Consider the following 23,688-nt stretch of genomic DNA (forward strand, 5'->3'; position numbering starts at 1 on the left):
CTCTGTGGTTTAATATTTACATAAATGTGAAGGGGTATAAATAATAGGGAAGTGTGTTTATGATATCCATATGCTGCCACACAGCTGATTTGTGGAACAGACCAAACAAAACTTGTTCTTTAACACACTGTCATATTACTATTGGGGCCTATGGGAGACAATTACAACTGCAAGTACAGGAATGGGACCTGTTATCCAGAATGCTCAGGACCTGGGGTTTTCCAGATAGCAGATCTTTTCATAATATGGATCTTCATACTTTAAGTCTACTAGAAAATCATGTAAACATGAAATAAACCCAATAGGCTGGTTTTGTATCCAGTAAGGATTAATGATATCTTTGTTTGGATCAAGTACAAGGTACTGTTTTATTATTACAGAATAAAAGGAAATAAAACATTTTGGATTATTTGGATAAAATGGAATCTATGGGAGATAGCCATTCTGTAATTCAGAGCTTTCTTGACAACGGGTTTCCCGATAATAGATCCCATATCTGTACAGTGTTTTATATGCCTTTGACTGCCGGACAGACTTAGCATGCAATACAATGGAACAGACATGGAAAGCATCATTTTTTATTGGCAAATACATTGCAAGTGCATTGTATGTGGTATAAAATGGTAAGTGGTATAACTTTATGTGTCTTTACAAAGATTTAGAATTGAATCAACTGATATTACAGCTGTATGTACATGCACCGTGTGTGTGTAGCCTAACACTGACATACATATCTTGTAATTGGTATGTTTTTTTTGTATATACAAATAGTGCTCCTAAAAATCTATGATTGCAGCTAAAAGAAGTCAGCTGGAAAACATGGCAGCCAGGTCCTGGTTCCCATTGTGGTCAGTAACAGGTGCATATACAGGCTACACAATAGTAACTGCTTACTCTCTTCAACACTCTGTTACAGATTAAGAGAGTTCCTCTAATTTAAAATAATGAAATCAGTCATAGATAGTGACCAGGTGATCCACACATCTGAGTTGTGGCAATATGAATGGATCATGAACAATATGGCCAAGCTCAACTGATCCATTCATGTGGTCCAGGATGACACCATAACAATTTACAGGCGGGTGCAGCCAACGTCACTTCTATGTTGGCCCATTCTACATTCATTAATGGGAGACACCAGCAGACTACGGCAAAAAGTTGTGATGAATTGTGAAGGTCTTCTCACATAGCAGCAGTCAAGCAGCTCATCCATCCACATCTTCTGCTTCAGACCTCTGCACCCCTTAATTAGTGTACAGTTTCTCAAACTACACAATTTATATATCTTTATATACTGTGCAATACAATATTAAATACACTGTACAAAGCCATCCGTAAATACTGAACCACAGAAAAATTCAAAGTTTTCCTTGGTTCTAAAAAGTTAATGATTCTGTTTTGTCCTTATTTGGATTCCATATTTGACACATTCTTTGTGAAGGTCTCGGAGCATCTTGTCTTCCTTTGGACTGTAGGGACGTACAAAGCTGTGGGTCTCGAGCAAAATCCTGTTTAATGTGTGCTCATAGTTGACATGTCTCCGTGCCATTATAATATACTCCCTTTTCTCCAACATGTTAGGGCAGTCACAAGTGTTCGGAACCCAAATGTATTCTCGTCTCAAAATGGGAAAGTTGTTTTTGTAGGTCATCATCACTTGCATGTCGTAGCATGTTTCCTTCCCAACTGTCTTTTTGCTAAAAACTCTTCCTCTGAAAACTTGGAAATGAAAATATATAAAAAAAAACAATGAAATAGATTTAAACAAGTTCATGCCAATAATGTGCTATTTGCAACATGTAATTGTTTCTTTTAAAAGGTATTATGTTAGATATTTAGCAATATGAACATCAAATTGAATTGGTTGATTTTTTTTCCTTGCTAGTTTTGTGTGATCCAACTATTGGAATCAGGAAATCTGCTCAGCCACATTAGGGAACGTAAGGTTTACTGACGAACCTGGACTGCTGGGGCTCTGCACTTCTCTTGCAGCCCTAAAGTCCAAAATACAAATATGTATTCAAGATATGAAGGGTCATTTACTAAGATCTGGGGCAGAATTGCAAGAGCAGTAAAGGCAGGTGGCAAACATAAAGTGGCATCCACCCCACAACACAATTTGCAAGTCATGGCTGTCTCTAATAAATACAGTGATGCTGAAAGTGGGCAGCACTGTATTCATTTAGTTCTTCGTACTTTGAAAAGGAGTGCAGAGACCTGCGGGAGGAAGGAAAGCAGGTACAAGTGCAAACAATTTATAAATGGCTCCTAAGGTCTTATTCTTCCACTGATTTTTTTTTTTAAAAAAAAGTGTAATTACTAAAAACTTACACATCTGCTTAAAGAAGACATGGAAGCTTTGGACGCAATTTGGCTACCCTGGCTGGCCCATGAACATGATCCACAACTACTATTGGCTCTACACTTCTAAATCCGAATAGAAGGGGACTCTCAACCCGTTGGCATGCCTCCAAGGAAAGAGGGATGAAACCATAAAGTTGCCCTCACCATAGATGTATGATGGACACATTTACTTACGGATTCACTTTTTTGAAAACAGGATTTGCAGCCAAAATGCTTGTGTTTTTCTGCTAATGTAAATTTACAGACTCTTTATTTTGCCCCCTCCCCCCTTCTTTTTCTTTTCCTCCCCTTCCCATTCATCCTATTCTTATAATATATACACTCATGTATATGGTGTTGCATATAAGAAACTGCTTAATAAAATTTTCAGTTTAAAAAAAAAAAAAAGTATAATTACCAAAGTCCTTCTGGCAATATTGCTTCACTTTATTTTGCCGTCCTTTTACTTTGTTGCACTTTCCACATTTACCTGAAATTAAAAAAAGATGAAATAAACCATATCGTTTTCTTATTAGGGAAAACTAAATAACACTAAACCAACAGGAGCCATACAGGTATAGACTATTACCAAGATATAAAACAAAAGAAAAAACACATCTCTGTGGGGAGAGAAGAACATCTCCTAACAGTTCAGCCCAACCTTTGGGGTGGATTAGGGTTCTCTTTTTATGGAAGTGTTTGTGGGGCCACTAGAGAACAAGCCTAGAAAGGTATAGCAGTGAATACATCACATATTTACTGTGCATATTTAACACAAGGACCAGACATTCTTAACGTATGGGCTGGAACCCATTTTCCACTATATAATGTAGTGATGGAAACAAGGCAAATAAATGTCTCTAAACTGAAGCAGCTTCTTATGATAATAATAATCAAAACTGCAAATATCAATGCACAGAACAATGATTTCACATCATAGCTGGAACTTATTGTGTTAGCTAAACTAATGAAGAAGAACTGTGTTTTAAAGGGTAATTTAAGGGTGCACTATGCCAGAGGAGTTTGATTGTATACTCTCTTTGGGAATTTAATCTAGCCAGCCCCACAGTGATACTCAACTGCTGAAAAGCAGGCAGCCAGAATACTTCATTTATCTCAGAAAAAAAACTGAAGTAAATAGCTATATCACTCAGGGGAGGACTTTCTTCATATATACTTTTGCATCGTCCTTAGTTTAGACAACTAAGTGGGAAACACAACCCAAATAAAATGTAATGCATCTGTAAGTAACAGTCAATCAAATATAAGAAATTAAAAATGGCACCCCAGAGGGAAACATGTAACTGCCTTGCCTGGAATTTTCCGATTTACAGATGTGGGAAAGCATATTATTTTCTTTAGAAAATGCACTTAGCACCAATTATTTTGGGGTGGTGACAGAGAAGCTGCTACCAATAGTTTCGGGTGTTGCTGCAGTTCTCCTTGAACGTCATCAGTGTAACTTAGGGTTCCCACCTGTCCGGTTTTGAGCCGGACAGGCTGGTTGTTTGAAGCGCTGTTCAGATCAAAACTGGCTGCCCTGTTATCAGCCAATCACCGACATCACAGTCACGTCCGCAACATCATGGCCCTGCTATGTCATTGCCTCCCCCCCACTGTGTCACAGCCCACCTCTCCTCGGTGTTCAACGGGGGGAAAGGTGGCAACCCTAGTGTAACTAGACATTACTGGGCCCTAAAGCAAAATTATTTTAGGCCCCCTGAAACTTTATCAATATATCATCTGCCCCTTCAGTGGGGGGACACAAACAGTAGTAATGTATATGTTCCCCTATTAATACCTGATCTCCTTCTTTTTTCCTCTATAATGAAGTAAAGCAAAAGTACTGTGTGTTTTTTTTCATTATAAAAGCCGCTATTAGCAGAATGTAAAATTAGGTGCAATAGTTGCACCTAACAATCTGATTTTACCGGTCTGCAAAAATCTATGTGGTTGGTTAGAGTTATAATAATCTTGTTGATAAGAAGTAAAATAAATGGTGCTGTAAAAGTGCTATTTATGATACAGTCTATGCAGTTCAACCCTGGCATCAAAGGTGCATCGGGTATCCTTGCCGCCCTGAGGTGGCCTTTCTGATTCAGCCCCTCACTCATATCAGGCACTTGTCATTTCGAGCACTGGAGCGGGCCTAGGAGGGGGTGCGTTACTAGTGCGGAGAACGCAATTGCGATCTCTGCAATAACAGAGTTGAAATTAAAAATCTGAATTTTAACTCTTAAAGGTACTAAAAGCACCTTTTTGCCACCCCTCGTAACTTGCAGCTGCTGTGCCCCTGCCCGGCATCTTCTCCATGTTATGAAACCCTTTGGCCCTTCCTCTGTGATCTAGTGGCAGTTGAACTTTACTATTCCCCTAGGCCTAGATTTAGCAAAACCATTTGTACAAACATTGAAGAGATTCAAAGAACTACACTGAGCATGCCTGGGTGTACCCCATGAAAAAAATCACTGTGTTCATTATTCAGCAGAAAAAGTGACCTGTCCCTTTTAACTGATGTTGCCGATGTTTAAAACTAGTGGATGAGAATCTAGTGTGAGCCAAGGGGAACCAAAAAACAACGTTTTCCTTCGCTAAATCAGTGTTTATACCATTGAAACCTGGCCCAACAGACATGCTTAGTAAGAAATCGCCATTTTTCTGCTCAAAGTAAACAGACAGGCATCAATGTGCAGCGACAAGGGGCAAAGCTTAATTGGGTGAATTTGTACAGACAATGTGGTACAACAGATTGGAGGGACAGGGAGAATTTTGTTAAAATAATGCCATTAAATCCAATGTAACTGCATGTGCACCGTCTGTCTGCAACAGTCTTCCCACTGAATTTGTTTTCACATGCTGAGTGAGCACACATTTTAATCTGCTACACTATCCCCTGAAAAAATAAACAGGTCCCATGTGCAAACTCCCCATTCCAAACTGCTGGGAATATGCCACAGCTCCCTGCTCTGGAAGTCTTGTACTTGGCTTGGAGCCAGGGTGTTTTTGCCAAAGAACTGACATCCTGACCTTTTTTTTTTTCTGATAATTTTCTGCGTCTTCGCTTTGCCACTCCTGAAATGATATCCTTCTAACAGATGAAAGGTAATATTTTTAAGCAGCCATGCAAGAAGGTTTTATGGAGAATGATGGAGGCCAACACAAGAGAGGCTGTAAAGGACCTGGATTCTCTCAGTGATCTTCCATCTGAACTGTTGCTGAACTACAGCTTCCAAAATCTGTCATTGCAGGCAGCTGTAGTACAGCAAATGCTGATGAGATGCAGGTTTAAGAGCCAGCCAGTCTGGCAGTTGTGTGTTTAATTGGCAGTAGCTTCTCCCTGATGCTCCACTGGCCCCCTGCCATGCCACACACATCCTCACCTGCAAAACTATTATCAACACTGTCTCAGCCGAGTTTACGGTGTTATAAATAGTTGTGCCATTACTCACACAGACACTGAAAGCAGAAAGGAACATGCTGCATGTTCAGGAAAGCCCATCCCAGAGTGTGTTTGGTTGCTGGAGTTCACTTAAGGAAAGTAGGGTGGAGTAATGCACATGATCACTGCAGAAACCCACTATAAACTATAAATCTTGCTAATAAATACATGTATACATATATTAAAACTGGCTTTCAAACATTTCTAAAACACAAAAAACACATACAAAGAATAGCATAAGGAGGTGCTTGATGTCACAATGGACTCACTTCTATTCCACAGGTCAGAAACCATTTGATTTTATAAGTTCCATGAACATATACAATCAAGATTGCTGTAGGCTGATCTATTTTATACACTTCTGCAAGGTTTTTATACTCTTCTAAACTGAGGTATAAGGATATTTAAAGATCGGCAACCCTATCAATATGCACAGAGGGCACAGAACTTTATGTTACTGCTATCACTCACCGCACACTCTGGTTGTCTGGTCTTGCCAATGGCATATGAATAAAGACTACAAAATCATAAATTGAATGGAGATCATCACTGATGGCAGTTAGGCAGCAGGAGTTAGAATGGCAAATAGAAACAAGAGATGAAGGGTTACAATGTTTTAACGTGCCGTTAAGGCACGGGCATAATAAAGGGGTTGTTCACGTTCCAAATAAGTTTTTCAGTTCAGTTGTTTTCATTTTGTTTGCCAGAAACAAAGAGTTTTTTGCAATTGCTTTCCATCATTTATTTTTTTACCATTTTCCCAAAAGTTAAGTTTAAAGTTTAATGTTCCTGTCTCTAGTGTTTCCGTCTATCAGCTCAGTGATCCAGGTGCAGATTCTGAACTGTTACAATTTGCTACATTTAGTTGATACATTTCTAAGCAGCATCTATGGGATATTAGCAACTATTATATCAATTTTGACAGCTGTCTATAATGAAACTCCGGGATTCTGCTCAGCAGGGCTAACGATAACAAATGTATCAACTAAATGTATCAATTTAGAACAGTTAAAGAGTCCGACACCACTCCTGCAGTATAAGCATACGAGATAGTGATGTGCGGGCCGACCCGATAACCGCGGGTTTACACTCCTCGCGGGTGGCTGGCGGGTGCGGGTTGAGCTGTTCTTCTGCTCTCCCCGCCACCTTCAAATGCTGGCTTCCGACTTCCGGTTTTATAGTCTTGCGTCTGCTCGCCCCTTTTGTAACGTCATTGTGACATCATCGGCGGATGATGTTATAAAAAATGTGTGATGCATACACTGCTCTACAGCAAATGCTTAGTTTTATATGTATTATAAGTGACAAAGGAAACTGCCTGACACTTAATAAAACAATATTGTCAATACAAAGTAACAACTGTAATCATCAGGCAAGACATGTATTTCAGGTGTGGCACACTATACCCCATTACATAGAAAGTTTGAACCATATCTAGAAGTAAAATGTTACCAGAAATGATATTCCAGTGCTGGGATTGGTGGAAGTGGACCTAGATATATCATATGTGCTTTTAAAAAGATATCTTTATCTTAAACAAATCAGCATAATCTAGCTGGTAAGACAAAAACATGCTGAGTGCCAAGTTCTTGTAAATGACTTGTAGATAACTGGCTCTAAGTCTACTATCCTGGTTGCTATAAGATACTAGACAAGGAGCAAATTTCTCACCATAACCTATTCTACTTTTACATAAGCCTGCTAGATATGCCAATGATGTGTCTGTTTTAAAATGAGAAATTCACTAAATATATGGTTAATAGATTCAGCCAAACTAAATTGACACTCTAATTTGCATGTTCAAATCTGACAAAATCCAATCACATAATAAAATGTCACTGAGTTGTCCAGTACTTTAAAGTCGCATGACTTTCTGGTGTATTTCAACTAAAAGAAAAAAATAATGCAGAGCTTTCTATAATTACATTTATTTAAATCAAGTTAACCTTAAAAATGTGCCTGGCCAGCCTACTAATTAAAATACACCATCACCTTAGAAGTAATTCAATCACATAATTCATCATTCAAAACTTATTTTTGAAAAATGTATTTATGTATTTTGCTTAAAACTAAGCATTTTGACGAATTCCAAGCAAAATCCTGTTTTCCTGTATCCATCTCTATTAAGGACTGACTACAGAATTACAATATATTGTTAAAGGGGCAATACACCCCCTTGTTCAGCATGAGTGCAATGAATAGGCCTTGTGCCAAAAATCATGCTGAACAAGATGTGTATACTGTCCCTTTAAACCAGTGAAAAACACATTATTAGACTTTGATCAAAACTATCTATCTTCATCTGGAAGAAGCTGGACTTCATATGCTTCTGTATTTTGTTATTTACTTCATTTCACAATATTTGAGTTGAGCAAAGGATGTGGCAATGCAACACTCATGTACTTCCCAAGGACAAGTAAAAGCTTATTGCACTTACTGTTCTCTTTAGATTCCTTGACTTGGTTCGACTCAGTATTCTCTCTTTGGAGACGTGCCTGGGGCTGCTGCTGGATGGGATATGTTATTCTTGGTGCTGTTAAGACAAAACAACAACCAATGGAGCTTATATGCTACCATCTGCTGATCACATACAACAGTGTATATACGATGCCCAGAATTAGTTAATTTGAGGCTTTCCATGATCTGAGAGCTTTAGAGGTACAACAACTGTGCAGACACAACTGTCTGAGGCTAGGACAATATAAACACATCTAAATGTTAATTTGTCTTGATCTGTAGAGTAAGAGAGGGGGTGAGCCTGTGTCCTAGAATCTGAGAGAGAAGGTAAGCCTGTGTGCTATATTCTGAGAGAGAGAGAGAGAGAGAGAGAGAGAGAGAGAGAGAGAGGGGTTAACCTGTGTGCTAGAGTCAGAGAGATAGAGAGGGAGAGAGGGTAAAGGTTGGCCATACACAGGCATACTGTTGTTGTTCCGTATATTTTTGTTGCTTGTACTACAATCCTGACATGCGCAAAGAGGGATTTTACCCCTGAACGACTAAAATTTTTAAACTCAGCCGATCAATTTTGTGAACGACGATGTCGAGACGATCGTTCGTCCGACGATCGTTCGTACACCATCAATCATCCGATAGGTTATCGTTATTATCGGAACATTCTGGAATAGGTTGTTTGGAAGTAAAATCTCTGCCCATGTATGGCCACCTTAAGCCTGTGTGCTAGAGTCTGAGAGATAGAGAGGGAGAAAGGGAGAGAGGGTTAGTCTGTGTGCTAGAGTCTGAGAGATAGAGAGGGAGAGAGAGAGGGGGTAAGCCTTTGTGCTAACAGTCTGAGAGATAGAAAGGGAGAGAGAGAGAGAGAGAGAGAGAGAGAGAGAGAGAGAGAGAGAGAGGGAGAGAGAGAGGGTAAGCCTGTGTGCTACAGTCTGAGAGGGGGGAGAGAGCGAGACAGAGAGTAAGCCTGCTTTCTAGAGTCAAAAAAAGGGTAAGCCTGTGTGCCTGGCTTTTGCCTTGAACCTGGCAAGAGGAGAACACATCTATTTATGCCATTTACAGTTGAAGAGCAGGTGCTTAAAATAACTTCATAGTACCCTCTTGCTAAGATTTTCTTATGCTAATTGAAAGAATTATGAAATAACCCTTCCATTTTAATCTCAAACAGAACATTTGTGTACACATTGAAGCTGAAAGGAGACAGGCGCATATCAAGAGGTCTTGCAAAGCAGGGCATTACAGACTCTTTGAAAGCTGGAATGTTTTAGCATGGCTCCTAGCTGCTGTAAAACTACCATTAAAACATGCCTGTTTGGGAATTCTCGACCAGCAAATGCAGGAGCCAAGAGCTTAATACCCCTATTTACATAAATGGGTTGATGTTAGCTGCTTTCCATTGACAACACATGAGTCCAATTTAGGGATACCATTGGGAGATAAGATTAATGGAATCTGGCCACACACATGGTCCATTCACCCAGATCACTAGGAAGAGTGGTGGCACAGTTTCAGACAGATGAGTGGCCCCAAGCATGAGCTGAATTAGGGAACTGCTTGTGTTTTGCTACAGTGTGTGTCCAGCTTTAGGCCTTTGTTAGCTACATTCATCATGTATTTAAATATTGTTCCAAATCCCTAGAGCCAGTGGGTATTAATCTGTATTCTGTATCTGTATTCCTAAGTAAACAGAAAGAAATTCATTTTGTAAGTGTATTACTATATTGTGTATTATATTGTGTTACATTGTATTCTATTGTGTTATAGCTAACAAGTGTAAGGTATGTAAAGGAAAACCAAATCATTTGTAGGCACTGAGGTTGGACATCCTTGATTTATGTAATTCCCACTACCTCAACTAATGGCCTCAATTTTTCTACATTATCCATTTAATATAAGGGCCTTCCATTTTAACTACAGTCCCATAGAAAAGTAAGGCGTATACCTTCACATGTTGTAAAGTGTTGCCACTTTCAATTTGACTGCAAATGTAGCTAAACTGCTTAAAGGACCAGTAACAGCAAAAAAAAAATGTAAAAAAATGTTTAAAAAATTTGTTAGTATGCTACAAAAAAAGACACCAACACATATTAATCTTTAAAGTCGCTTACCGATAATAACTTACCGAAACTCCGCTTGTGCTCCTCTTCAGAAAAGGCGATCCATCGTGCGGCGCTCCATTTCTCCTCCCTGCCTTCCTTATAGGAGAAATCGAGCGCCGCACGATGGATCGTTGCCCTGTCGCCGTTTCGGAAGAGGCATGCAGGCGGAGTTTCGGTAAGTTATTTCTTAATAAAGAATTAGCAACTTTAAAGTTTAATATATGTTGGCATCTTTTTTTTGTAGCATACTAACAAATTTTCTTTTTTTGCTGTTACTGGTCCTTTAAAGGAACAGCAATACCAAAACATGAAATTATTTTAAATTAATTAAAATATGATGTACTGTTCCCTGCACTGGTAAAACTGATGTTTGCTTCAGAAACATTTCTATAGTTTATATAAACAAGGCAAAAAAAGGCACAGGTTACACAGTAGATAAGATAAAAGTTACGGTATGTAGAATCCCATTGTATTCCACATCTGTTATCCTCTATGTATCGTTTCTCCTTTTTTTTAGCATTGAATGGCTGCCCCCATGGCTACACAGCAGTAGTCTTTTTGAAGCAAAACCACCCCTTTAAATTATGACTTCACGAATAAAAGTCCACATTGAGCAAAACAAAATAACCATAGTGATAATTTTTTTTTTGCCAAAAATCTAGTTTTCCACCTTTATGCCATTCTGAAAATGTATGAGTAATTTGATTTCCCACATACCCAGGGCTTACCAGTGGTCTTTGCTGTTGACTGCGTAGTAGAAGGATGGGTAGGAGATACCTCTTCATAGTCTTGCAGAGAACTGCGGTCTCTTTGGTGCTGTATATCATAATCCTTGGGAAGCCAATATTCATATTCAATTCCCAAATTCTGCTCGGTAAAGAGCACCTAGGAGCGAAGGAATCAGCCAAGGATCAGGCTATTGATCAACTGGTTATTGATAAGAAGCAAATACACCCAGGGGCTTCTGGTAGTTTTGCAATATTTCATTCACATAGCTCCCAACATTTTGGAAATAAAAAGAGGGACAAACGTTTCAGCGCGTAGTGCAGCGAAATGTGTTTTGACCACGCCCATTTTTTGTGGTCAAACCCCCTAATTACCATGTTCCTTTTACAAAATTTGGCAGGTTATGAAAGTTGAACATATTTCTGTGTTGTTTTTTTTCAGTTATTACAGTTTTGCTAATGAAGGTGAATTGCCCTTTAAGCTGTGAATCTACATTTCTCAAGGGACCTCTTATCTTATATTGTTACAATTACTTATTTCCTTATCAAGAAATTGTTACAATTACTTATTTGCTTAGCTTGATGTTGTTACTAAAGTATCTGATATGCAGCTGTGGCTATTCTGGGCTCTCTGCCAAAAGCCAATTAAGTTAGAAACGTTGTTTCTTTTTCTGCCTGTTCAGTGCAGAGAAAAACATGACTTTCCAGTACAAATGAGGGACTGTGGGTTGAGCTGTCAAAAGTGGGACTGTCCCTCTAAAAACAGGACAGTTGGGATTTTTTAGCCTTTGCCTGAATTGCTTGTAAACATCCTTTACTGAAACAGTATACAAAGCTTTCTGAAAAAGTGAAAACAGCAAGGCAAGAGAGGGAAAGAAAGACAACTGGCATATTCTCCACTAAAAGTATCAGTCCTTATAAAAGCAGTGGGGGGGGGAAAGAAATCACCTCATGGGAAAATTAACAAAAGTGGAGCAGACAGAAATTGGAGCAAAAATGTGGTGGGCCCAGGCAGAAGGGTCCTAGCTGATGTGAAATTTTAACACATGCATGCAAAACAAGTCATGTTTTTGGCACCCAAAAATATATTTTGCCAAATGGTCTGGCTGTCTTTCATTTATAACAGTGCCAGGCAGGACTGGAACTAGGGGTAGGCAGAAGAGGCACGTGCCTGAGGCGCAAAGCTTGGGGGCGCCAGGCAAGTACCTCACAAGCAGCCTACCCCTAGTCCGGCAATTGTTACCTCGGTGAAAAGTGGGTGCGTTCTCTGAAGTCAATGGCGGTGATTCACCAAGTGCTTTGCGCACGACCTCACTCGGACTCGGTTGCGCGCAATTGCGCGCGCGTGTCCTCGGTTGCGCGCAATTACGCACGTGCGTCCTCGGTTGCGCGCAATTGCGCACGGTTACGCACGCGCGTACTTGGTTGCGCACTGCTGCGGCGGGGGCCGAAGTGGTCGGCCGGGTTGCCTTCTGTGCCCGGCTGGCCTAGCCCGACATTAGTGCCAGAATGTACAGGCAGATTGTAAGTATAGCTAATTTGTCTCTATTTTAGCTAGATTGTTAGACCTCTTTGCACTGTAAGTTTTACTGCATTTTAGATTTATAATGAATTTCACCGAGGAGTTGTTTCCATTCTTTGTTTGTTAAAGATACAACAACAGCCAATAGATTGCATCAACTGACCCGTAGGAAAACTTCAGTTTACATAATATGAGTAATTAACAGTACATTTTATTTTTCGGATCAGCTTATTACTGGTACTGTTGTAAAGCAATAATCGAGTAATTAAATGGAAACTGTTACCATTATAAATATCAGCTAAACTGTAATAGATACTAAATAAATCTGTTTCCAGCTGCAGTCAACACATTCAGATTCCTTAAACTGGCTGATTCCAGGGTCAGCAATTAGAGTAGAACTAAACTCTAAAATTGAATATGGCTAGAAATGCTGCATTTTACCATAATATATCAAAAACTATTAGAAATGTAAAAAACTATTTTTTTTTGAAAAATAATTATTATTAAAGGGGTAGTATACCTTTAAGTTAACTTTTAGTGTGCTATTTGGGGAATGTAATGAAAAATTTTGCAATGCGAAAAGTTATGCCTTTGTGCGAACACATTTGCCTTTTAATATAGCTTTTGCAAACCTGGAAACTGTTTAGCGACCGCTTCCGACAGGGGAAGAAGGTTTGTGAATTTTATAGTTTGCGCCAGTGCGCAGTGAATGTTATAAAACTTCTTACTGAAAAAGCCGTTATATTTGCTCCAAAAGATTACGACACCTTCAAGCACTTCTTAAAAGTGGGCAATGCGCAATTAAAATTTGCAATGCAATAACAGTTTAAGGAAAAGTATTACATTGCAAAATGCTAATTTTTCTTATTATTTGTGCCAATTGTTTTGCTCTTTGCGACTTTTATTACATTCCCCCTGTGTCCTATTCTTAGCAACTTTACAATTGGTATTCATTTTTTATAGTTTTGAAATGTGTTTTCTTCTTCTGAATCTCTCCAGCTGTCAGATGGGGGGGGGGTCACTGACCCCAGCAGCCAACAATGTTTACTCTGTAAGGCTATAAATGTATTGTTAATTATATTACTTCTTTTTCTATTCTGGTCTTCTCCTATTCATCTTCTGGTCTCTCATTTAATGCACTGCCTAATTGTTATGCTGAATTGGGCCCTAGCGACCAGATAGTTGTTGAAATGCCACGTTGGAGCGATGCTGCACAAAAAACAAAATAATTTCTAAAAAAAAACACAAAAAATTAAAATCAACTGTAAATAATATTATATTAGAATATAATATCTACATCATACTAAAATGTATTCAAAGGTGGACCCACCTTCCATTACAATTTATTTCAGTTTTCATGACTAATACATATTTTGCTTAGACAGAACTAAAGTTGCTTTTTTTTTATTGAATATTGTGTGACTGTACTTATCAGTATTTTATCTTACCTCTGGGATCTTCCTTATTATTTTACATGCCTGGCATGTGTGTGCGTGCTTCTTCAGTAACTATTCAGAACATGTTTAAATGTACATTTCAATTCTGCAAAGATTACATTCTTGCAGATCAACCAGAACACTGTCATTGATTGTGAGTGGCATTTTATTTATTATTTTATTTTATTTCAAAATGTATCTGCTGCAAACAGTGTTAAACAGTGAGACTCACTTGCCAACATAATGAGGCAAGAGTAAACTCCTTTCTCCCCATACTGTATATCCAAGCAGCCTCTGCCTCTTGTATTTATGTGCTACAACACTGCCTTCTATGTATTCTGATGACAGAATCTGTTCACATAAATGTAAACGTAATGTCTGCTGATGCTTGCTGCCTTAATTGTAATTTCAGTATTGGTGTCTCACAAATTAGACTGCTCATTATGATAAGCTAATAAGGCCTTGTGAAGGGTGAGTGGTGAAGGGTAATCCTAGGAACCAATTGCCAACATTTTTTATATAAATATATTAATTATCTGTGGTCTGTGTGAACTTTACTGTGTGTATGGCCAGGTTTAGTTGTCAGTTCGGGCAGTTTCAACCTTATTGAAACTTATATTGTCAGTTGGGGGGGCATTGGAATACTGGCACATCAGGAAGTGAAGAGGGGCTGCAGCTCAGAATAATACAAAAGGTGTCCATAGCTCCTCGAACAGTATTCATCTGTTTGGGTTCTCAGTTGGGTAACTCAATTGGTTAGCAAATGTATGGCCACCTTAAAACTGTATGGTCTAATAGAAATCTAATCACATAATTTTTTGAGGTTCCCTATAGTTCTTAAGACAGAAAATTGTATTTATGAATTTATGAAACAGAATGGGCTTGGTAACAACACAGGTGCATCCGAACCCATAGTGCTCTTTTGCTGGCACCATTGATTTTCACACAGAGCCTTTATATTTGCGTGTATTCTGGGCACTTAGCAGACTCCTTACATTTACCATACTGATGCTTTGCCTTTAGATATCCTATTACTGAGCATACAAAAACCTCTTTAAACCAAGGTCAAAGGTAGAGCTCAGCGCTTACATAAATGTACTGGACAATTGACAAAAAGGGAGGTTAGTGGAGAACTCACTATAGAGCATTCTAAAGCTGCTGTTCATTCCACCAAAAATAGCTGTGCTGTAACAAAAGGAAGCTGTGCTTTGCAAAACAAGAATATGTCTAGCATCTTACATCAACTATTAAAGCACAGGCAAGGAAAGTGTTGATCAGATCTCAAGCAAAGACCAGTTGTATTGCAACTCAACAGTATAGTGCAGGGTTTTCTGATCAGTGTATTTATAGCCAGAAAACTGGTATCAAACTAGCAGCCCATATGAAATGAACGTGGGCCCAACTCCTAACAGGATTTCATGGAAAGAACCCAAGTTTTATTCCTCAATTATCTGTTTTCATTGAATATCCTATGTGCTGAATCTCACCCACTGCATCAGTTTCAAAGTAAGGATTAACTTCAGCCTTATTGGGGGGTCATCAGTGCAGGCTTTTCTGACCAAAGTCTGGTTTCTTCCCCAAGATTCCTATAGTTTTGCTTTCAAATGCATAAGGGAATTTCCACACACCAACTAAGCTGCTAAATATGGAACCTCTTTACAATAAAAATGCTTTCTCAAAAGAATTTCCCCCAGTAAGCAAATTGAGATCTTTGATGATTTTAACAGATCAAAGATTTATGAGTAAGTGAATAATTGCCCTTCTGGTAAAAGAAAAGCTGTGAGGTTTCAACTAGGCAGATTCATTACCCACAAGGTTTTCTGCTTCCCTGATAACAGTCTCTGTTCTCACACTCCTTTCTTGTGTCTGTATCCCACATTAGTCTCTCGTCTCTGATTACATGTCTGTATTTATCTATTTTCCCTATCTCTGATTCTTAGTTTTATGGAATAGCAGTTTGTTTCTGAGTGCAGAAGAAGAGTTGAGATTTGGCTCGGTATTCGCCTAAATCTGGAAAAGCAAGGTTCGGGGCATCACTAATAGCAATGCATTTATTTGTTTTCCCATCTGTCACTAGCCTGAAGGCAAAAATAAAAATCTAGATTGTATTAAATATAACAGATGCTCACATGTATAAAACATAAAATACATGGAAGCAATATTCTGGACACATGATAACCAAAGCCTATTTTTATTTACTAGTTTAGCACCTTAAACTATACAGATATAAAGTCATATAAATATAATGCAGACATGCAGTTACTAGACTTTTGCACATCTGACTAGTTATTTGCCAAATATCTTACTAGCACACTCATAAATGGCTGTAACTTATAGAAGTACAGTTCAACAGCTGAGCTCTGTAATATAGAGTGGTTAGCAAAATGCACTGTTTGCCTTTAGTCTGGGATACAAACCATGATGTGTAGATCCTCATTGGTGGGTCCTTGTGCCTCAAAACTCTCTTGATTGTCAGCAGCCCGTTTATACTGGACTTTGGTCCCTGCCACATTGTAGACACCAGGATAGCTAATGGCCCAGTTGCCATTGATGACATAGTGATAATTTCTGTTTCTCAGGGCTGCCAAATAGAATAAAGGGAATATAAGAGAGTTATAAGGCCCAGAGAATTGGCACAAGATAACATGAACGTTTGCTGTAATACTTGCTACAATATCAAGGATAGTCTGTACACTCAGCTACTAATCATCACCCCAAACAAATTCAAATAGTAGGAAACACAATTACAATTATCTGTATACATTTTTAACCTCTCATTCATGAAGAAGGCAATCTACAACCCATAACATGTTCAAGTCAATTATTGTCATTTTGCCACAATTACAAACTTGATCTGAAACACTGTATTTATTAATAAGTAATAACATTCACAGGCTTCAGTCTGCAAAATCCTTGTATGTATCCACCATGTCTGTTTGATAAATACATTTAGGGGCAGATTTACATAGGGTCGAATATTGAGGGTTAATTAACCCTCAATATTCGACTGCCGAATGTAAATACTTTGACTTCCAATATCGTAGACGAAGGATTAACCGCAAATAGTTCGATCGAATGATCGAACCCATCGATCGAACGATTTTTTTTCCACCAAAAAAATTGATAGAAAGCCTATGGGGACCTTCCCCATAGGCTAACATGGTACCTCGGTAGGTTTTAGGTGGCGAAGTAGGGGGTCGAAGTTTTTTTTAAAGAAATTTCCCAAAAATTTCTTGTGCTGGAAAAAAATAGATAAAATCGTGGCAAAATCAGAATATAGCGACTTTTTCGGATTTGACCCCCAAATTTGATGCCTGAATATCGCGACATCGCAAATCTTCGGGACATCTGCCATTAACTTCTACATGAGCTTGGTAGGTCTGAGTTGGAGTACTTTTCTATTCAAACTTTTAACACCATCAGGTTTAATAAATCACGAAATTTGTTTTTCCCCTTAAAAGAACAATCATTAATAAATAACCCCCTTAGTGTATACATGTTTCTTTAGAAAGTAAACTGTTTCATGACCAGAAAGGGGTCTGCACCAGTTCAGTCACCACTGGAAATCAATATAACGTTTTCAATCATTATCCACGGCCTCAAATGAGTAAAAGTAAACTGCTGATTGGTGACTTTTGATGAATGAAAGGAAGGCCACAAACCTCTCCAGAAAAACACAAAATGTTAACAACCAAGGGAAAAGCATACACATAAACAATATGGTTTACAGGGGTTGTTAATGTTATAGATAGAAAGGCTTAAAGCTGAGATAATTTGGATAAATCTCCCATTAAGTACTGTAAGATATAAATATTTTAAAATATATTTGCAAAAAATACACTTAAATAGGTGTGCTAATGCATCTTCACCCAACTTAAGTCTGAGAAATCTACAGCAGGAGCACCATTAGTCCTACATGATATACAGTAACTGTACCCAATAACCTTTGTTTTGCATTGACACCCACTACCACTAAATATATGCCCATAAGTTCTTGTGCCTTTTCTGCAAAACTCAGTAAACGACTAGTATTTCCTAATATCTTGTTCAATATTTTGTGTTTGCCTTCTGTTAAACTTTCTTTTTCCAGTATAGCAGAAACCTCCCACACAGATACATACTACAAGTGGAAACATTCCAGTACAACATGGTGCCAGAAATGAGCCAATAACTGAGATTTACTTTACAAGAATGACACTTTAGCTTATTCCTCATCAGAAACACTCCCTCTTCCCTACACAGCAATCAACGCCTAGGAAATCAGAGGACACGGATCTCATTCCAGAGGGGTGAGGAGTAACATGAAAATAAATGGTACAAAGCAGAGGAACAGTTTCTGTCTCAGCTTTTCTGGTTCTTGGGCAAGAGCTTACCTGCCTGAGTCCAAAAAACAAATTAATATATGCTGACAATAAAGCCAGAGGGCTTTAAAATACCTCCATTTCTGTTCAGATGATGAACAAGATTGTGAATTCTCTTTCCATGAAACATATCACAGTAACTTTGACTTTAATGTAGCAAAGAGGCACCTGTGCATGGAGCAGCACTGAATGTGAATAAGAGAATAAAAGGTTCAATAAGATTTTCTTTGACTCTTAGGGGGATATTTATCACAGCCCGATTTTAACTCAACATTTTCTGCTACAAACTCCGATCAAATCTTCTTGGGTTTTTTACGTGTATTATTACATTTTACCGAAAAAGTGCTTTGCAGAGGAAAAATCTGATTTTCACGATTTCTTCGGATTTTTCACCGAAAACTCAGATTTCTTATGCTTTTTGCCCGAAAACCATCGCAGATCAAAAAATCAGTGGGACTTCTGCCATTGACTTATATGCAACCTCGACAGGTCTGAGATGCCGGATTTTCTGATTCTGACTGTTCCATCCTCTGGGTTTCATAAATTCAGAAAAATTCATGATTTTTTAAAAGTCAGATTTTATAAAAAAAATAAAATCACCAATTTTTCGGGATTTTTGCATTCGGAGTTTAGTAAATAAACCCCTTAGTGGCACATTTACTAAAGAGTGAATTTTCTCTTCCTCTAACTCCACCAAAGTTCGCCTCACTTTTTGTTTTTTAGCAACACATCTCATATTTATTAAAATTCGTAAGTTTACTTTTTTAAGAGAAATGTGGTGAATATTCTCCTTGTTAAATTATCTGCAAAAATTCACCAGTATATTCCCCCATACAATAGTAGTAGGGAAAATCCCCTAGAGAATTTTTGCCATGGAGACAATTAGCATGAAAAGGGCGACGTTGATTGTGATTTAAAAGTGACTGCTCGCTCTTTATAATGAGTTCACCATCCTGAACCTGGCAAAGAAGACTTTGGCAAAAAGGGTAACGAATACAAACATTCTCACTTTGATAAATTAACGGATTTGTGCTTCTTCATCTGAGTGAAAATTTGCCTGGTACAAAAGGGCACAAAAGTTCTCTAGTGCTGAGGTATTTAGCTAGCTATGTGTCTTATTCACCTTCTAGCACAATGGCGATGTCACTGCAAAGTGTCATTTTGGTGAATTTTTGCCAAAAAAACACAATTCACTCTTTAGTAAATCTGCCCTTTAGTCTTTAACTGCCTGAGACAGAGATGTCAACATTGTTACAATCCAGCTGTTGAGCATTATATCTCCCATCATCTTTAGTAAGAACCATTATTCTTTAAGGACCAGTAAAATCAAAAATTTTTACAAAAAAATTAGTTAGAATAGAACGAAAAAAAAACACCAAGACAAATTAAAATTTAAAATAGCAAAGCATTTATTAAGAAATAACTTACAGAAACTCTGCTTCCCCTCCTCTTCAGGAAAGGCGACAGGGCGATCATTCATCCTGCGGCGCTCGATTTCTCCTCCTGGCTATTCACTGACAGCGCGTCCTCTGCCCCGATCTCCTTCTTGGATCTGCTGGCCCAGGTTCCTAATCTTATTCCCTAGGATCCGACTGATGGAGGGCACGTTGTACTTGCAATCACATGCAATCTTCGTGGTTCTGCTCCATTCAGTGACTGCTCTGTGTGAGTCCAATTCGTTACCTAATTTGCTGTGTCCTGATGCCACGTAGAGAGATGTGGTGGAATCAGTGGTAGGAACTGCGGAATCTGCTCAGTGCGCTGCGCTCTGAAAATACTAGATGGTTCCGATGCGGTGGAATCAGCGGTAGGAGTATGTGCGAGAGCGTATGTAGCCTGTTCCTAAGGAATCTGAACCATCTAGTATTTTCAGAGCGCAGCGCACTGAGCAGATTCCGCACCCTTCTGTGCCCGTGTACAGCAGCGCACATAGTCCCAGTGCAAAACTGGTGAAAGCTGCTGACCCCTGTGCAGGTGGATCGACTAAACATGGTTAGACAAAGTTCCTACCACTGATTCCACCGCATCTCTCTACGTGGCATCAGGACACAGCAAATTAGGTAACAAATTGGACTCACAGGAGGAGAAATCGAGCGCCGCAGGATGAACGGTCACCCTGTCGCCTTTTCTGAAGAGGAGGAGAAGCGGAGTTTCTGTAAGTTATTTCTTAATAAAGGCTTTGCTAATTTTTGTCTTGGTGGGTTTTTTTCGAACAAATTTTTTTGTAAAATTTTTTGATGTTGCTGGCCCTTTAACACATTCATCATTTGACACCTGACTTGGTTTCTACACCGAAGTTCATAAATGTGGGGGAGCATGGTTGATGGGAAATTTTCAGGATCATAAAAATGCTTCAGTTGTTGGAAATTAGATTGTAAAGGTATTCTTGACAGCTGGGGGAGTGCAAATGAGGGGGCTCGGTAGCAAATTCTTAAGATATAGCATATCTGGATTTCAAACGAGAGTGTAAGCAGCTGGTTCAAATATACAGATATGCTTTGTGGAACCATTATCAGTGATAATGCAACACAGTAATTAACTTTACCTATGTCTATATTAGAGTCAGTAATGCTTGGTTTAGCAAAACCTGTGGGTCATGTGGGGTTGGGCTGTCCCCCCAGAGGCAAGCCATCTGTCAGCCTCCCTGACTTCTCCACCCTGTCCCCGTCCCACTACTGATGTTACAAATGAGTTGCTGCATTTACTTACATATTTAAACATCCTGCCCCCTCCAAGGATGTCATAGATGGGTGGGTCAGTTATACAAATCAGGGAGGTAAGGTTGGTCTTGAGTATGGTTAGGGCAGGTTAGAAACATCTTTATCACAACCCATTACTAATCAGAATACTTGGGGATTTTTATTATTTGTTCTAATCTCACTGTACACAACCACACGTAAACCTGTTTTCAAGGGTTTTGAACTCTGACACTAATAGCCCTCATGTGTTTTAAATCGCTGATCTATGCTAGCTCCCTTAGATTCTAGTCCTGTCTACTGTTTACCCCCTCCACACTCCGCACCCTAATTGTCTCTCTCTATCTCTTTCTTTCTTCTCCCTCCTTTCTTTTTTCTTTTATTGCTTTTACTGATTATGTATGATTTTTTTTTTTTTTTTTTTGTTTCTTTCATGGAACAATCTCTGTTCTGTTTTTTCTGTGTGAGAAAACCAATAAAAACACTTTAAAAAAAAACAAACAAAAAAAAACCTGTTTTCATAGCCACTCACCTACAAATACACATACAATGCCTTTGTCCTGAACCTTTCGCCTGTTCATAGCAGCAGTCTCCACTCACCCAAATAATTGTCACTTCTGTCCATCACCTTGATGTTGGTGGCTCCTGCAGGAATCAGTGTCACTTCATTGTATCCAAAAAGTCCTAAAATGACAATAAGGAACTGAGTATTGCCAAAACATTATAAATACAAAATGTTAATCAGGCAGTTTTAAGAACTGAAATTAAGCAAGAGAGAAAGTGTTTAAGTATATTGTGCAAAAGGCACTAAGTTAGCTCTCTCTTTTATGCAGACAGAACAGAAATATTGTAGCCTAAATACTGTATACTAACTATGCCTCTGTCTGTAAGGTCAATCAACTGTAGCTGATCTATTAAAATCTGATCAGATTTCAGCCTGGCAGTCATTAGCCAAGCAGCCTCTCTGAGATCCAAGTGCTCCTCCAACAGGATCTGGGTTGGTCATGTATTGGAATCTCTGGATTTTCACAGGTATGACCAATTATTATTTAAGCAGGTAGGTACTAAGGCAGACACTGGGGAGGCCAGTCAATCACACAGCAGAAAACTCTGCCTGAGCAATTGTTTGGGGCACAGAATACAGCTCCAGGCAAAATCTCTCTTTGTTTCAAAAAAGGCAATATTCCTTCAAGGACAGATAAATAGATAAAACTAATCAGAATAGAGTAAGAAGCCAGGTATGTAGATAGTTTGCTACCCTGCCAGGAGGTCAGCATTTGTGCTCCCGGGATTTACCACCAACAAATGACTCAACCACGGACTGTGTTCAAGGCACGACATGCTCCTCCAGCAGCTGCAATGCAGAAACAAACTGTCCATGTCCCAAGAGAGGAGAAGTTCTCCTCTACAAATATAGTAAGATGAATGTTTATATATTGGTAAAGGAGAACAAACAAAAAGAGCTCTGTACATAATCAAGATTTTTTACTGCAGCCCATATATTTATACATGAATGCAAATAAGTTGCTGTATTTATTCATGAAATGAACCAGACTGCTCTAAGCGCACATTTTCGAATATATGCAATTTCCAGATGAGCCTTTTTGAACATTCTAAGAATATATATATATATATATATATATATATATATATATATATATATACACACACACACACACACACACACAGTGGATACTTTTGGCCATATAGCATATTCTGCATAAGTCTGTAAGGTTTCAGATACATTCAGAGTTCATTGAGCTGCCTGTACACAGATATGTGAATGAAAACTGCAGTACATACAGTATGTAAGGCATTAAGGCTAAAGTCAGTGGTGTACAGCAGGAGTGGCACAGGACTGTAATAACAGATAAATAAATAGAGTTTTAATATAGTCAGCAGGATGCCTGTTTCCTATGTTGTGCTGATAACCCCTTTTATTTTTGCAAATGCTTTCGCTTCTCTCATTGTATATTACTCTTTCTCTTCATTGCTCCAATCAGCAACTCATTTCCCCTTCCATCCTCTAGTAATCTACACCAATGTGTAAAATACTGGGGATTTTAGGATGTATTAGTTGTGCAACACGTGGGGGCCCATATACTTAGTTTGAGTGTAGGAATAGAATAAAAAAAAAACTTTGAATTTCAAATGGGTTTTTTTGGCTACTTCGACCATCGAATTGGCTACTTCGACCTTCGACTACGAACTACAAACTAAAAATCGTTCGACTATTCGACCATTCTGTCTCAGAAGTACTGTCTCTTTAAAAAAAACTTCGACCCCCTACTTCGCCACCTAAAACCTACCGAAGTCAATGTTAGCCTATGGGGAAGGTCCCCATAGGCTTAGCAATCTTTTTTTGGTCGAAGAAAAATCGTTTGATAGATGGATTAAAATCCTTCGAATGGAACGATTCGAAGGATTTAATCGTTCGAACGAACGAATTGCGGTAAATCCTTCGACTTCGATGTTCGAAGTCGAAGGATTTCCATTAATTAACCCTCCATATTCGACCATAAGTAAATTTGCCCCCTAGCATTTTGAAAGTTGCCTTCTTCCTGATACCAGGCTCAAATACAGTATATGATAGGAATACACCTATCTCTTTTGCAG

The 23,688-nt window shown here is 38.7% G+C and overlaps 1 protein-coding gene across 1 annotated transcript in view; it reads right to left on the reverse strand.

Moving 5' to 3' along the window:
- Positions 1–564: 564 nt before the first annotated feature.
- The window catches only part of adamtsl5.S (ADAMTS like 5 S homeolog), a 45,400-nt gene continuing 22,276 nt past the window's right edge, over positions 565–23,688 (reverse strand). Inside the window, exons 8-13 of the mRNA XM_018255352.2 lie at positions 21,673–21,756; positions 16,433–16,596; positions 11,061–11,217; positions 8,220–8,315; positions 2,762–2,833; positions 565–1,719 (exon numbers count right to left, since the gene is read on the reverse strand). Coding sequence (XP_018110841.1) covers positions 1,385–1,719; positions 2,762–2,833; positions 8,220–8,315; positions 11,061–11,217; positions 16,433–16,596; positions 21,673–21,756 — 908 coding nt within the window. The 3' untranslated portion in view covers positions 565–1,384. The remainder of the gene's footprint in view (positions 1,720–2,761; positions 2,834–8,219; positions 8,316–11,060; positions 11,218–16,432; positions 16,597–21,672; positions 21,757–23,688) is intronic.

The sequence above is a fragment of the Xenopus laevis genome, chromosome 3S, assembly GCF_017654675.1.
Source record: "Xenopus laevis strain J_2021 chromosome 3S, Xenopus_laevis_v10.1, whole genome shotgun sequence".
NCBI lineage: Eukaryota > Metazoa > Chordata > Amphibia > Anura > Pipidae > Xenopus > Xenopus laevis.